At 42.2% G+C, this 15949-nt stretch overlaps 1 protein-coding gene across 11 annotated transcripts in view; it reads right to left on the bottom strand.

Moving 5' to 3' along the window:
* Positions 1-8296: 8296 nt before the first annotated feature.
* The window catches only part of TCF7 (transcription factor 7), a 140245-nt gene continuing 132592 nt past the window's right edge, over positions 8297-15949 (bottom strand). For 4 of the 11 annotated variants that reach the window (XM_081939593.1, XM_081939597.1, XM_081939596.1 and 1 more), the window contains 2 exons: positions 14284-14356; positions 8297-11543 (listed from right to left, as the gene is read on the bottom strand). In XM_081939593.1, the coding sequence (XP_081795719.1) occupies positions 11222-11543; positions 14284-14356 (395 nt within the window). In that variant the 3' untranslated portion in view covers positions 8297-11221. Of the gene's footprint in view, positions 11567-14283; positions 14357-15949 lie in introns of all 11 variants that reach the window. The other 7 variants (XM_081939599.1, XM_081939602.1, XM_081939595.1 and 4 more) reach the window with 3 other exon arrangements.

Genomic DNA, 15949 nt, shown 5'->3' with positions numbered 1-15949 from the left:
TCAGTGAAGTCTACTTTTATTCATGGAGTAAGAGCCACAAAATATTTTGAAAACAAGTTGGAATAATTGCTTTGGGGTTCTTTCATTCTACATCTTTTGTAGTAGTGACGTTATTGTTAAAACTAAAGCAAAGTAGCTCTGCTTGATACCTACTATTCTAATCTAATAGAGGTGTAACCCTGGTGGCACCCGGGCAGTTAGAGCTCTCTTCCGGCTAAATACTTGTAGTTTCTGTAAAGAAGCATAGTATTTGGTATGTACGTATTTTTAAAACCAATAAAAATTTCAGTATTGATCAAAAATAGATCTCTAAAAACAATTTCTTGGACTGTTAATATTTTATTTTAGTATTTCCTTATGGCTATCAGAAACATGGCATCAGATTGCAGTGATTTGCCACTGCATATGCTGACTGGTGATATTGATGTATTATTTAAGTTTATAACACTTGCCAATAAGTTAGTAATTTTTTCATTCTTTGTGTTTCTGTTCAGGGATTAGAGGAGAGAGATGTAATAAGCAATTGTAAATAAGCACTTCCCATGTCTGTATGAACACTAGGTAGAATAAAAGTTAAACATTTAAAGGTCAGTGATGATCATAAGCATTTAATGTACAATAAAGAATTTTAACATTTAACTATGCTTAACAAAGTGCATATCCTGGCAATTTCACAAATTTGGTCATTATCAAAAGTAATAAAGACATTTTTCAATAAAATGGTTGCCAAATAGATTAATTACCGGTGATATTTTAATATTATAAAAATAAATGGGTTCTCCTAGGCGCTGCTTGGAGTGTCCAAGCATGGGATAACTTCAGCTTGCTGCCCAAGGACTGAGTTCAAAGTTTGTGTAGCCATGCCTCCTGCTCCCTTAGAGGCCCAGTTTAAAAAAAACCAGTTGCCCTAAAAGTAAGCAGTTGCGGGGGGGGGGGGGGGTCCAGTTCTTGGACAGCAAGTTCGACTCTCCAATCAGCATAGTGTAGCCTCTTTATTATTTTTGTACTAGTAGTGTAGATTAGGAAGCTTAGTCTTTGTTTTTTGTTCCTGCAAGTACGATTTCATTCCCTCAGCTTTCTTGACACACGGAACAGGCGGCTTGGAGCGCAGCTGCCTTCTGCGACCACCACGGTCTAGGCACCACTGGGAGGCTCGTCAGCGGCTGCTGGCGAGCTCTGGGGGACAGATAGGAAGGTAGGGAACCCCCAACGACTGTCGGAGGACTGTTTCTAGCCTTGGAGACTCTACTGAGCTCTCCGGATTGCCAATAGATCCCCGAAGCCCCTCCAAACCTCACAGCGGCCATTTTAAAAAGGAAAAAAGTGGCACGCTTTATTTCTCAGCTGTTAGAAGAGTTCCACAGCAGATCACCGCTGGGAGGGGTTTTAATGTTGGGAGCTCGCTCGGGCTCCAGGCAGTTCCCCCCCTCCCAGGAAGACTATTTCAAGCGGCAACGGAGTTTGGCCACTGACCAGGCCATTCCCTGTTTTAAAAGTAGCGCGGCTCTGCGGGCGCTCTGGGAGTCACCAATTTGGGGCCAAATCTTGTCAGAGCTGTTTGTTCCCTGGCTGGCCCCAGTGTCTCGGGACATTGACTGATTTAAGGGGCCATCTATCATCTCCCCTCACCTTCAAGGTTTCAATCTTCAACCAAACTGTGTTAGGGCTGGGAGGACCATGGCCAGCAATAGTGTGGCTGAAGTCAGGGATCAAACAGGGCCTACCTCCAAGAAGCACAGCAAGCCCAACCCTGCTGCTAAGGGAGACAGCGCAGGGTGCCCTGCAAAGGGGAAACAGCTCAAAGCCAAGAAGGTCTCCAAGGCTGCAGAAAGGATGGCTGAGAGGAGACAAAACGTCCTGAAGAGGCAGTTTCAAAGGGCAGTAAATGCCTAGGCACAAACTGTTTGAGACAGGGAGCCACCAGTGGCCCAGGTTCCTGCAGACCTTCCCATAGTAGATAACCAACGGGAGGGATCACCATCCCTGGCGGAAGAAGGGGATTTTGGCTTCTCACCCAATCCTTCCAGGGCATCTCCCAGATCTCCTGATTCATCCCTAGAGGAGGTGAATATGGAAGAGGCCTGTTCTCTGATGGAGGAGGAACTTCCTCCTTTTGGACCTATCCCCGGCACCTGAGTTATCCCAGGCACGTGCAATATCTCGGGATTGCAAATGGCATCCAACAGCTGGGTCTCACCTTGCCTCTCCAAAACAGGGCCAGAGTTAAGGCGCAGACCGTAGGGGCTCACAGTCAACCTACTGGAACGTCCCCTCCCGCTTCCTCTGCTGTCAGCAAGGTATCTGAGGATGAGGAGGGTGGACAGGACGCCCCTGATTTATTGGAGGATGAGAATCCGGTCCCTGACGCCCTTGCCTTCTCGGGCTTATTCAAGCCCTCCATGTTTAAGGCCATACTGACCAAGGTTAGGACCTCATCCATTCAGATGGGACTCCCCGCCCAATCCGACAAGAATGTCACTGAACAGGCTAGCAAGAAAACGGTTGGATCCGAGGATCAGGCGCAGGTCTCTTTAAGGAGACCAACCCCCTCAGGATCTTGTCCCAGCACCTGGATGTCATCCAGCGACAATGGGCCCAGCCTGGATCAATGGCTAATCCCAGTGGGGTGGACAAAAAGCTCTACTCTATGGAGAGTGACATAGAGGGTCTCCTGAAGCTTCCTCAGGTAGATGACCCCATAGTGGCACTAACTTCTAACTCGGTCCTTCCAGCCGATCTGCTGGAGGGACTCAAGGCGGAAGACAAGAGGGCGGAGAAGGCCTGTCATAAGACTCACGTGGCCACTGCGTGGGCCATGAAAACCTCCTCCTCTTCTTACTTCAGTAGGGTACCCCTATTTTGGCTCCGTAAGCTGCTAGCCAACCTCCCAGCCGGCGACATTAGGACATCAATAAAATTATTGCAGCGGTCGAATATTCGGCCGATGCTTCCCTTAATGCCACCAAATTTTCCTCTAGGGCTCTGGCATCTAATGTGACCTCACGCCATCTGCTGTGGTTCCACCACTGGCAGGCGGACATGAAGGCGAAGTGGAAGTTGGTCTTGGCCCCTTTCAAGGGTGGTAAGCTCTTTGGTGAGGCCTTAGACTCAGTCTTGATTGAGTCCAAGGACAAACGCAAAATCTTACCAGCAGTCACCATGAAATTGGACCGTAAGGGTCACTCCTTCTTTCGTAGGCAGCCCTTTCGGAATGCAGACCCCCCCCCCCCATCCACCTCTGGGGGATTTACCAGCCTTATTCCTAAACGCAGGACCGCCCCCATGATAGGGCATCATTCAGGGACAAAACCAGGCAACAGGGCAACCGCAGGTCCTTTAGAGGAGGGTTCTCCAACCGCTCCTTTCGAAGAACCAAGTGACCATCACCGGTCCCCTCCCATAGGGGGTCGGCTACAGCTTTACACCACCCAGTGGGAAGAGACAACGACGGACGTTTGGGTCTTGAACACAATCCGTCACGGCCTTTCCTTAGACTTCCTCTTCTTTCCTCCACGGACATTCATCCCTGCCCCCTCCCGAAATCGACCCACAAGCGACAACTGATGCAGGCAGAGATCAGGCATCTACTGGACATAGTGGCCTTCGAGCAGGTTCCCCTAGGTCAGGAGGACAGAGGATTTTATTTGATCCTCTTTCTGGTTCCCAAGTCCTTGGGAACGGGGGAGAGCCATACTGGACCTCAAGAAACTCAACATCCATCTAGCATACAAGCGCTTCAAGATGCAATCACTCCAGACCATCTTGGGTTGCATCAGGCAGGGCGACTTCTTGACATCAAACGACCTGAAGGAAGCATATCTGCACATTCCCATTCATCCAGCGCATCACAAGTTTCTTGAGGTTCCTGTTTGCAAACCAGCATTACCAATACAAGGCTCTTCCCTTCGGCCTCTCATCGGCCCCCAGGACGTTCACCAAACTTATGGCTGCTGTCGCTGCACATCTCAGATCTCGTCCGGTGAGACTCGTTTGTATCTGGACGGCATCCTGCTGATGTCATCATCAGAAAGCAGAGCATCAAGGCTTCTCCATCAATCTGGAGAAGAGCCACCTGGAGCCAACTTCCAGGATTCAACACCTGGGCATGGTGATCGATTCCAGAACTTGCAAGGTGTTCCTCACGCAGGAGTGGGCACGGCTGCATGCACGGGCTCTTCAGTGGTTCCTTCTGCCGATTCAGCGGCGCAAGGCCAGCAACTCCAAGAGGGTGGTGAGTGTTCCCCCAAAGTTGATCCGGTCGTTCGGGTGGTGGCAATCTTCGGCGCTGACGAAGGGATCCCTCTTCAAGGAACCACAGCGCCTGGTCATAACAACAGATGCCAGTTTGTACAGCTGGGGTGCCCACCTACAGACACACATGACGCAGAGCAGATGGTCGCAGGCAGAGCTCGCCCACAACATAAACTGGTTGGAGCTCAGAGCTGCTCGTCTAGCCCTGCGCCACTTCCGTCGGTTCATCAAGGGATCCCACGTCCTCATACTGATGGACAACATTGCCACCAATGCCTACGTCAATCACCAGGGTGGAACTCGATCAACAGCCCTGATGTCGGAGGCGGAGGCAATAGGGCGATGGGTGGAGAGTCATCTCAAGTCTTTGAGAGCGGACCACATCTCGGGGGAGGACAACGTGACAGCGGACTGGCTGAGCAGAACAGCCATCAGCACCTCGGAATGGCAACTTCATCCGTCTCTGTTTTACCAATTGACCCAGAGGTTCGGTCTTCCGACAATAGACCTGTTCGCCAGTCCGGAAAACATGCACCTCCCCCGGTTGTTCTCGCGGTTCCAGTGTGCCAGCACAGAAAGGACAGACGCCCTTCGATGCTGCAGGCCTCCCGGACTATTATACGCCTTTCCGCCTCTCCCCTTGATACTTCAGGTGATCAGAAAGATCTTATTGGAGGGTGCGGAGGTGCTCCTAGTTGCCCCACACTGGCCAAGGAGGTCCTGGTTCGCCGACTTTGTCAGTCTGTCAGTGACAAGTACTGGCACATACCTCAGGAGCAAATCTCCCTCAGTCAAGGAGCCATTCTGCACCCGGATCCTCAATGGCTCCACTTGGCCGTATGGCACTTGAGGGGGACCTCCTGAGGCAGGACAACTTCTCTGATAAGGTTATCCGAACTATCCAGGCGTCTAGACGGCCTTCCACGGTGCAGATCTATGACGCGACATAGACTATTTTTTCCTCTTGGTGTCAGTCCCATCACATTGATGCCACAGCAGCGACAATACCACAAATACTGGACTTCCTCCAGGACGGGTTGGACAAGGGCCTTGCCCCCAACACACTTCGGAGGCAGACAAATTTTGTCCAGAGATGCTTCTCTACTACTCATCAGACACTCAAGGGTCCGCAGTTTCCTAAAGGGGGCCACCAATCTACGCCCCCCCCCACGGTGCACCGTTACCCAACTTGGGACCTATCGGTTGTCCTGCAGACCCTAACATCGACACCATTCGAACCGATTCGCTCTATTAGCCTACAACATTTGTCGTTCAAAACCACCTTTCTCATAGCCATCACTTCAGCACGCAGAATTTTGGAGCTGGCAATGCTCTCAGTTAGAGAGGACCTTTGTGTTATACATACGGACAGTTATTTTGCGATTGGACCCTGCCTTTCTACTGAAAATTAACAGCTTATTCCATAGAACGCAGGAGCTCATCCTCCCCGACTTTTGCCCATACCCCAGACATCCCAGGGAGCACGTTTGGCACAAATTGGATGTGTGATGCGCTGTGCGGGTATCATTCTTCATATCATTCCAGCCCACCTCCATGGACAGGAAGGTATGATCTTCCACCATAGGATGTTCGCTGCGCGCTTGCATTAGGCTGGCTTATAAACATCAATCTAGGCCTGTTCCTCCTCATATAACAGCACACTCCATGAGGAGCGCCGCAACTACGGCTGCTTGGGCCACTCAAGCGCCTATTGAAGAGATATGCAGGGTGGCTACCTGGTCCTCGCCGTTGCCCTTCATTCGGAATTACAGACTGGACTCCTTTGCCTCTGCCGAGGCTTCATTTGGAAGGAGAGTTTTACAGTGGGTCCTTGTGACTCCTGCTAACCAGGACATTCCTTCTTTCCACCCCGGGACTACACAGCTTGGGTATGTCCCATGCTTGGACACTCCAAGCAGCACTTAGGAGAATGACTGTTGGCTTACCTGAATGGTCATTTTCTAGGTGCTGCGGGAGTGTCCCTAAGGTCGCCTGCGAGTGCGTGACTTATCACCTCCATGGCATAGATATTTCTCCATACAGCATCCTTCTGGGTCTGATACCTTCGTTTTTTAAACTGAGCCTCTAAAGGGAGCAGGAGGCGTGGCTGTACAAACTTTGAACTCAGTCCTTGGGCAGGAAGCTAAAGTTAACCCATGCTTGGACACTCCCGCAGCGCCTAGAGAACCACCATTCAGGTAAGGCAACGGTCATTTACTACAAAATAGTTCACACACCACTATAAGTTTCAGTTGAAAAATCTGAGGATAAAATGAGTAATGAAGTTTTAGAATTTGTCTCTTTTCAATGTGTCACAATTAGATGCGATGAAAAAAACAATAAAAAATATGACAGAAATGGAATCTTAGTTTCTGAACAAAGTCTCCATTCCAATCCATCCACTGCTATTTTTACCTCAGTGTGCCTTAAATGTTTTACCTTTGTATGCATACACTGCCGTTTTCAAGGTACTGTCTTGGAACACACTTTGGCAGCCTACTGAGCCCAGCATGGTGTAGCATTGAAATCTGTCTTGAGAGGATAGCATTGTTCTACTGTAAAAAAAACGGTATTACAAATCCCCATGACTTTTCAGTCATTCTCATTTTTTCAGCTGTTATAAGGGAGCAAGTCGTAAGGAGAATTGAAGCTATTGCCTTGATAGGGATTAGCACTTGTTAGGAAATTTGGATGAAATCCATGCTTTCTTGGGCATATGAACAAGAAGGGCAGAGAGCTTAGAGCCCAAAAGAGCAGTAATGGAGACTTCTCTGTAGATTAAAAAAATGTGTATTGTTTGTCTTACAGCTTCAGAAACTTAGTTCTGTACATAATTATGCTGGTTTCTTCCATCTACATTTCTTTCTGAGAACTGAGATCAAAGCAGTGTGGCTGACTGTCATCTCACAGTATGCACTTTGGCAAATTATCCTAGTCTTTTTCATCAATGAAGAACAGCTGTTCACCTACTTTTTCACTCCCTTGACCTGAAGAAAAATTAGGGACTGTCTCCCAAGATAGTATTTCTCTTTTAATCTTAAGGGGAAGCTCAGGCTAGGTGTTTTTACCTATCATGCTTTTTCTAGTCAAAAGAATCAGTTTCATATACAATGATGGTCAAGGCACCAGGGTATAAAGTATATGAATTCTAGTTCTACCTTAGGTATGAAACTAGGTGGGTGACTTTGGACCAATCGGGTTATTTCAACTCTACAAAGAAAATCACAGAACATCTTGCCAAGAAAATTGCAGTCCAGGCATCAACATTGACTTGAAGGTGCATTTGCCTTCTAATAATGGTTGATGCAAAAATGAGACAGAATCTGTTTTAGCCATATGAAGAATTCAACTGGACCCTTTCAAGTGGACAACAATGGTTTTCTCTTTGATGGCTGTTACAGACTCATTTGGGGAGGCACAGTTTAACTGTAGGAACCAGTCTGAGCATTGGGTAATATAAATTAGTGAAATGTCACTTTAAAATAGTTGGAGATACATATTTACTTCGTGTACTTCACTCAGAGTTGGAGATCACAACTGATATACCATTGTACATAGTGAATAAGAGGGGAGCTCAAACAAAATCAGAAAGCAGCACCTGTACATTGTACCTACAGTGCATTTATTAGATTTAACATAATTGCAATTTTTCTCAACTGCTATAGCCATACACCTAAGGGAGACCCCTGCCCTGAAACAGCTTTTTTTGTAGGAAGAGAATGAAGAAATTATAAAGAAAATAGGTAAACTGGCCAGTTTTCACTGTCATTGTCTACAAGTGGCTAACTAGATATAGCTTTGTTGATTTATGCACTTATGATGATGGTGTTGATTGAAGTTTTGATTTCAGTTAATTCATACAGTCTTTAAGAATAAAGTCCTTTAACACTGTTAGATATAGTGCTAAATGTTCAATTTTAAATTTGAATGCTTGATGCTAAAATTGAATGCTAAAATTATTGTGGCTCATTGGTTTTCTTCACAAACTATGCCATGTACCATATTTTTGTAATATATAAAAACATACACACAAAAAAATATAACATTGTTTATAGGATTATAGTCCCCAGTTACCCATTTTTGAATGGACAATCTGGTAGATCACTTTTATTTATAAAGCCATAAACAAATTTTAAACAAAGAAGCAAAACAAATTCAAGATTAAAAAAAGACAAAAAATACCCCTCCAGATGATAATTGTACAAATGAAAATTTCCCCTGCTACATACATACAGAGATTTTTGTGTGGCTTATTAAAGTTAAATTTCCATGACATGGTACATTCAGTCTCTTCAGAAAAGCAGATAATGGCATTAAAATTGCACTTGCTGTGTATACATTGAACTTGAGTAAAACACCATGATAAAATCTTTCATTTTACACAGCGCGCGAAAATAAAATAAAGAAAATTTAATACAGCATTTTTAAGCATCTCTTTTTGGTATTTAAGTGATACTTGCATTTTTGGAATCTTGATTGTTTTTAAATGTTTCTAAATTCTTGTGACTGTTCTCGTCTTAACTAAAATAGCTTATCTTCCTAGTCACATAAATGGTAATCATGCTGATTAATATTGAATAGTTATTCAGTTCCATTTTTGCATATCTAGTTATGTACTCATCTGATTGTAGGTGCAAATGCAGAAGTGCCTCTTTATGAGCTATGCTTATATCATATTGGGGTCAGGAGGCGTTCATTCATTTCAGAGTTCTTCTGAACTATCAATTGAGTGAGCCTTTTTGGAAGAAGAAATCAAGTATAGCATTTTAAAGAATAAAATTTCAGAATGATGATATTCTTGGGGAAGTACTCTTGCATAGACTTGAAATCAATTTTGGGTGACCTTCTGATGCCAAAAGGCACTTCTAGTTTTCCTTGGGTTACTAAAGGTTTTAATGGAGGACTATTTCATGTATGGATCAAGGCACTGGTGGAAGCTGGATGATTCTGTTCTAGTCCTACTGCATTCACAAAATCAGCTGTGACTTAGTGTAAGTCACATTCTTTCAGCCCTAGGATGAAGCCAATGGCAACCCACTTCTGAAAATTGTTCCCAAGAAAACTGCATGGATTTCCTTGTGTAGTTTTGTAGATCAAAGCTAACTCAAAGGCACACATAAAGTAAAATATATGTATGTCGCCTGGGATTTTCCCAACTCTGATAAGTTTTTGATCCTGAATTATTAGGATTTATACTACACTTTTTGGGTGAGTTTTTGCCCTATTTTTTTGGAGGGGGGGGGAATTACAGTCATACTATTATATTGGATGGTTAAGTCAGATGGCTGAAAAAAGTGGCTGAGAGATTAGGGCTTATCTACTCTTGATTTAATGAGGTTTCTGATATTAATTCAGAAATTCAGATTAGGAATCACTTTTCTTCTCGTTTCCCTTGAGTTCCTAAGATACTTGAATGCGAACATCATGCAAATATTAGGAGGATCAACCTGCAGTTCTACCTTTGATTCATTTACGGTCTGCTTACACAATTTCCTTGTGTAGTTTTGTAGATCAAAGCTAACTCAAAGGCACACATAAAGTAAAATATATGTATGTCGCCTGGGATTTTCCCAACTCCTATTTTCAAACCGACCTGCCAGCATTACAGTCTCTTTCTCATCTTGCTGAAAATGAGGAATGGAGTGAAGTGGTTTAGTTTCAAGTCCATAAAGTTAAGAGAAGTGGTTTAGTTTCAAGTCCATAAAGTTAAGACTTGCAAACTCTTCAGGGCTGTGATTTTGTAACCTTCCTTTACTCCCAGAGAGGTTAATGTAAGGTTTGTTGAAATACCATTGTAATGAAGTGACTCACCCATTTCAGTTACTCTACATTATGAATTTTCCTACCCTTTGTCCACTATTATCTCAGTATGTTGGGATTGGTATCAATGTGTGACTCTGTATTTGTCCTCTGAGAAAAACTACCATCCCTAAAGTAAGCACCAGAAGGAGACCATCTGTGTTGATTCTATGTTTAAAGTTCAAAGCAATCAACTTTGCTTAGCACTGTAAATGAATTGGGCTCTGGGGAAGCATATAACTTTCAAATAAATATCTTCCCTGCAGTAAGGACAAGAGAGAAACAGAGAATGAGGAATATGACTAGGCTTCAACACTGCAATTGCAGAAATGATTCTAGTCAAAGTGCGCTATCATAATTGGCTTGAAATAGATGGTGGATAAATCTTGGCAAGCTTTTAAGAAGCCACAAAGACTGCAGAGTAAATTTTAGTGATTGGAGGCATAGCTTATATCCTTTTCTTATTTTCCATTGATTATATAGCAAAAGTACGGTAAATTGTGAAAAATAAGTATTTGAGTTTTGCATACTTTACAGTAGATAGCATAAAAAATCTTTGTAGCTGAAAAATTGTGATGCACACAGCCCTATGTCTGGAATACTAGATAGACTTTCACAGCCAGTGTTTTCTCCTATTTTATCACCTAATAAAGCTGCTGGAATAAACATCTGTTAATGCAATCCATCCTTGATCCCAAAGATGAGGCATAATGAAATATTTTAGTTTCTTACAAGCTGCTTTATACTTTTTCTGTGGAACATTTGAGCTTGTCATTCGACAACTGCTTTTGTAATGTTTAATATGTATTGGATGTCTGGACCTCAGGACTTTGACTATAATAGTTTAATAAATGCCTTAGCGTTTAAAGCACCTTTCATCTGCAATTAGATCAGTATATTTTGCTTTTATCTCAGTTGGAAAAGAGATCAAATAATTCAGTTATTGACCAGAATTAAGTTTACCTTCATACTTTTCAAAGAGACTGTTGATGTCCTTACTTAGACAACAATTTTAGTGCTGCAGTGTTGTTGTTTTCTGATTTGGCTTTTGCCTGACTTTAAGACTATACCATTTGATGGCAGGCTGAACTTGTCTCTGTAGCTTCTGTATGCAGCAGAACCAATCAGCAAAGTGCGTGATGAATCTGTGCGCCTTGTTATCACATTAGTACTATGTTCCTATTGATACCATATTGTGCCCTGAGGATTCACCTGGCACTATGGATTTATGAGGCATTGTTGAACATTTATTAGAAGGAAGTCCTGATGTGCTTGTAGCAGTTTTGAGATGTGCAGATAAAGAAGAAGGATTGGCTTGGTTTTGGTGTATAAGATCAGCAGGAACAGCGAGCTTGTTTGGAATAAAAGCAGGGGATGTACACTGGAGCACATCCACAGGGGAGGGAGGGGAATCTATAGTACTTCCATTGGAAGAAACTGGGCTGGAGCAGTGTCCTTTTCCTTGTAGGTACCGAATGCACTTCTTTTTCCTCCTAAGAACAGTGAAGAGAGTTATCTGTAAATAAAGGGTGAATTTACAGGGTCATATTTTTTAAAAATGAAAGCGTTATGTAGCATTTAATACAAGTATAATGTCTAAGGAACAAGGATTTAGAAGGAAAAACATATTTGTTCTTAATACCTATTACTCAATTTTTTGTTAGAAGAATTCTTTTTTTAAGGTTATTGTCAACTTGTATTTTTTACCACTAGATGGAGGTTTAACTGTAAAACTGCTAAAATTTCTCCAAGCCGAAGTGCAAAACAGATCAAAAGTTATCAGAAATGTTTAGTTCTGGTTATTGCTGTCCAAGGGATTACTGAAAGCAACCCCCCCCCCCCCGAGATAGATTTGGATAATTCCCAATAAATAAGTTTAATGTTTTTGAGCCAGTCGTTTAATTGGGTTTTCTTTATTTAGTTTTAGGACTTGTGTGGCGAATAAATCTTGTTTTAAGTTGAATTCATGGGTGTAGTGGTTAGAAACTAGAAATGGGCTAAAACCGAGAGATCATGAGTTCTAGTCCCAGCCTTAGGCATGAAGCCAGCTGGGTGACTTTGGACCAATAACTTTTTCTCAATCCTTGGAAGAAGCAATAGCAAACCACTTCTGAAATCTTGCCTAAAAACCGCAGGGACTTGTCCAACAGTTACAGGAATCAATTGTCTTAAAGCCATCACTTGACTGACAAAGGATATCACATTAACTTCAAAACTACAATCTCATATTTTCCATTGCAGTTCTGCATATTTCCAATACAGCTTGGGCAAATCATTAAGATTTATTTTGACAAACAGGTTTGAACTGTGAAAGCAAACAAATTCATTTTTACCAGAAAAGGCCATCTAATTCACCTTGATTAAGCTATTTAGGTGCTCTCAAAACACTTTGGGCAAAGGCTGTGGGAGATGGGCTCTCTCAGCCTTTCCACCCAGGATTAGTTGATGGGACTTTCTGCTAGGCAACTTCAAAATTACCTACAGCGTGCAATGAAGCTACGCAGCCTGGAAAATGGTGCAACCATATGATGCTTATGCTCTAGGCAGTTCTGTAGCAAAAACCACAAACAGCCTATCTGAGCCATCTTTGTATGTAAAGGTTTTCCAAACAGGTTGCTTTTGACAAACACAGCAGAGTTCTTTGCAGTAGGCAATAAAAGTGGCCAGCTTCAAAACAGTTCAGTCTGAGGATTTTTCAGCTTATGAATACAAAAAGAAAATTGGGTAGAATCATGATAGACTGAGAGAACATCATTTTTGACCCATGATCTCCCAAATCTAGAATAAACATCCTGACATGCTTCCAAAGAACACCAAGGTGTTCCTTAGGGCTAAGTAGCTCTCCAATGAAAAGGACTGAGAGCCATCAATAGTAAAGATGTTAGAGTATGAAAGGCATAGGTCCTTTTATAAATTGTTCTCTATTCTAAATAAAACCAAGATAAAAATATTGTTATGGGAGAGGTAGAAGATATCATTGCTGGTTTACATAGAAAAGGAAGGATCTGAACAAGGATTGTTGCCCCTACTCAATGTTTGAAGGTTCTGTTCTGTGTAACAGTGCCTCTCGCATAGAAATACTGGTTTATCGATTACTTCTTTGTTACTGTTGTTCTTATCATAAATGGAAGGCATTAGGTTTTTATTACATTTGCAGAATATTTTGCTTAGTAATCTCTCTCTCTCTCTCTCTCTCTCTCTCACACACACACACACACACACACACACACACACACACACATTTTACTGGGACGTTCTGTCCGTGTTACAAGCACATCTTTGAAGAGCCCTATGTTACATCTTTTTTCTATCATCCATTACTGTAAAAACAGTCTGGATCTGTTTGTTCTGGAAGAAAAAAAGGGGGGGACAATGTGTTTATATTAACTTCAGCCACAGATTGCTTCATTTGCCAGGATAAGACACAAAACAATTAATTGTAGGGTGCTGTTGATGCATAAGTATTGAAACCAACACCAAGAATAATAAATGTCATTGCTCCTTTAACTAAAATTCTTAAGGAAGGAGAGTCATTTTTCCTAAAGGATTACTAAGAAGAGAGATGCTTTGGAAAATCCATACCAGAGGTGAGTGCTACCGATTCACACCGGTTCAGGCAAATCAGTAGTGGAAATTGGGATTGGGTCGCTGAACTGGTAGGGACAGCAGGCTGGCCACGCCCCTGAACCGGTTCCCTGGTTGCTGCTGCCATTGCTAGCTTGGTTTTTAATCATTTTTTCATGTTCTGCGCATGCACTGAACTGCACATGCGCACGTAGTGAACTGGCAGCAATGCCGGCAGCAACCCACCCCTGATCCATACTGTTTGGCTAGGCAATTGGCAAGGAAGGGCATGACAACAGGTTTCGGTTGCTGATTCATGGAAAATTATTCTGATAGTTTATCATGTTTATCCTTTAGTCCATTTTAAATAGATCTGACACCCTTTTCAAGAATTTAAATCATCTTTCTATGTACCACCCTAGTAAAAAAAATCCCCCCCTCTTACGTTATGCCAAGATATTTTACTAATTTTTCTCTTCAGCATTACAAAAGTATCTGTAGGTCACTCAAATGAAGCATGCGGAAAATTGAGAGGAAGCCTAAGCAGCACCATTAGTAGAGTTAGAAAAGGCAGCTATAGAAATGATGCAAGAGAGAAAAATCAAAACAGAGTACAACCACCTTTATGGTCAGAAACAAGGCTGCAAAGCGAAAGTTCCTGATACACACCTGCATGGGCCGCACCAGTCCATTTGTTGGTTGAGGCCAAAACGAGCTCTGCATTTCTTAGGAGAGGCAGGATCTGAACAAGGAGCATGCGTATTGAATGGGCAAGGCAGAGGCACAAACAGCAGCAAGAACAGCAGAAGGAAGAAAAGATGCAATGTTGGTTTAGCTGCTGAAGACAAAACTAAACAGGCCACGTAAACTCAATTCTTCACCATAAATGTCTATTAACATCATTCCCCCCCCCCCCCAAAAGTGAGTGTTAAACAAATAGAGTTGATAGGGCCATAAATGCAATGATTAGGAAAATGAAATTGCAGATAGGTAGTGTAAAATACTAGGGTTTTAATCTTTATTTCATTTTGGTCACTTTTGTGTTTCAATCTACACATTTTTTAGAGAATATTTGAAAACTCCCTTTGGGTTTGATTAGATCTGAAATTCTGCCAAGCAAACAAGCAGGTCTTATTATTAAACAAACAGGTTGGAAAAAAGAGAGCAAGAAATCACTTAGAAATTAATGATGCTTAGCTAGGGTCTAGATCAGAAGTAGGAGTATAGCCCTCCAAATGTTGAACTAGAGCTCTTGGAGATCCAGCCCACCCAGCTATTGTGATCTGATGGGATACAAAATCATCAGCTAGCAATTCGGCTGTTTGAGTCTCACCAGTTTAAGGTTGACTCGGACTTCCATCCTTCCAAGGTCAGTAAAACGAGGACCAAGGTTATTGGGGGCAATATGCTGACACTGTAGACCGCTTAGAGAAGGCTGTAAAGCACTGAAGCGTATACAAGTCTTAAGTGCTATTGCTATACACACAGCTTTCACATGAGTTTATACTACTGCTTGACTTAGCTTTTTCTGTAGACATTTTTCAGCACATGGACGCTTAGTCCCCGTCCCCCCCCCAATGGCTGCCTCAATAAATTTCCATAGGAATCCATTGTTTTTATTATTGATAACAGATTCCAAACTCTTATATCCTATAAAATTATGTGATTTAGAACAAAACTATATGAGACAATAGCCAATATTACAGTATGAATGGGAAATTTAAATTCTTAAAAGCTTTGGTGGGGCCCTTTCCTCTTGCTGTTGAAAATTTGGAAATAATTTTAACTTTTACTCTTTTCTTTTTTTAAAAGGGCTCAAGAGTCATAAAGAGAAATCAACTAATGTTCATTATCCAGAATGAATTTAAGATTTAAAATGTGCTTAATATAAATTAAGAAACGTTTTGGAATTAATCTGATTTTCTTTTACATTGGCATCTTTCCAAATGCCCTATCGAATGACAAAATGGATTCATTTCATTTTAATATGTCAATACTAATTTTAAGGAAAAACTAATATTAAAAAAGTATATATGAGAATACGTTAAGTGTTAAGATTTTATATCCTTCTTAGAAACTGTTATTACTGTTACAGGCATCATGCCTGTTAACTATTTCTAATCCCCTAAACAAATGCCTTTGTGCTGATTAAAAGTTTCTATATACATTTTAAAAATAGCAACTAATTTTAATTGACTACCAAGGAAAAACATACACCATAAAAATCTACTTTTCTACAATAGTAGTTATGAAAACAGAATCTGGCAAGTATTGCCAAGGCAGAATTTTACTTAATCCATTTTAAAATCTATTTTATTTACAAGTCTTTTATTTA

Source organism: Natrix helvetica, assembly GCF_964273705.1.
Source record: "Natrix helvetica genome assembly, chromosome: 1".
In the NCBI taxonomy this organism is placed as follows: Eukaryota; Metazoa; Chordata; class Lepidosauria; order Squamata; family Natricidae; genus Natrix; species Natrix helvetica.
The sequence above is the reverse complement of the archived record's forward strand: the minus strand, read 5'-3'. Positions and strand labels throughout refer to the sequence as shown.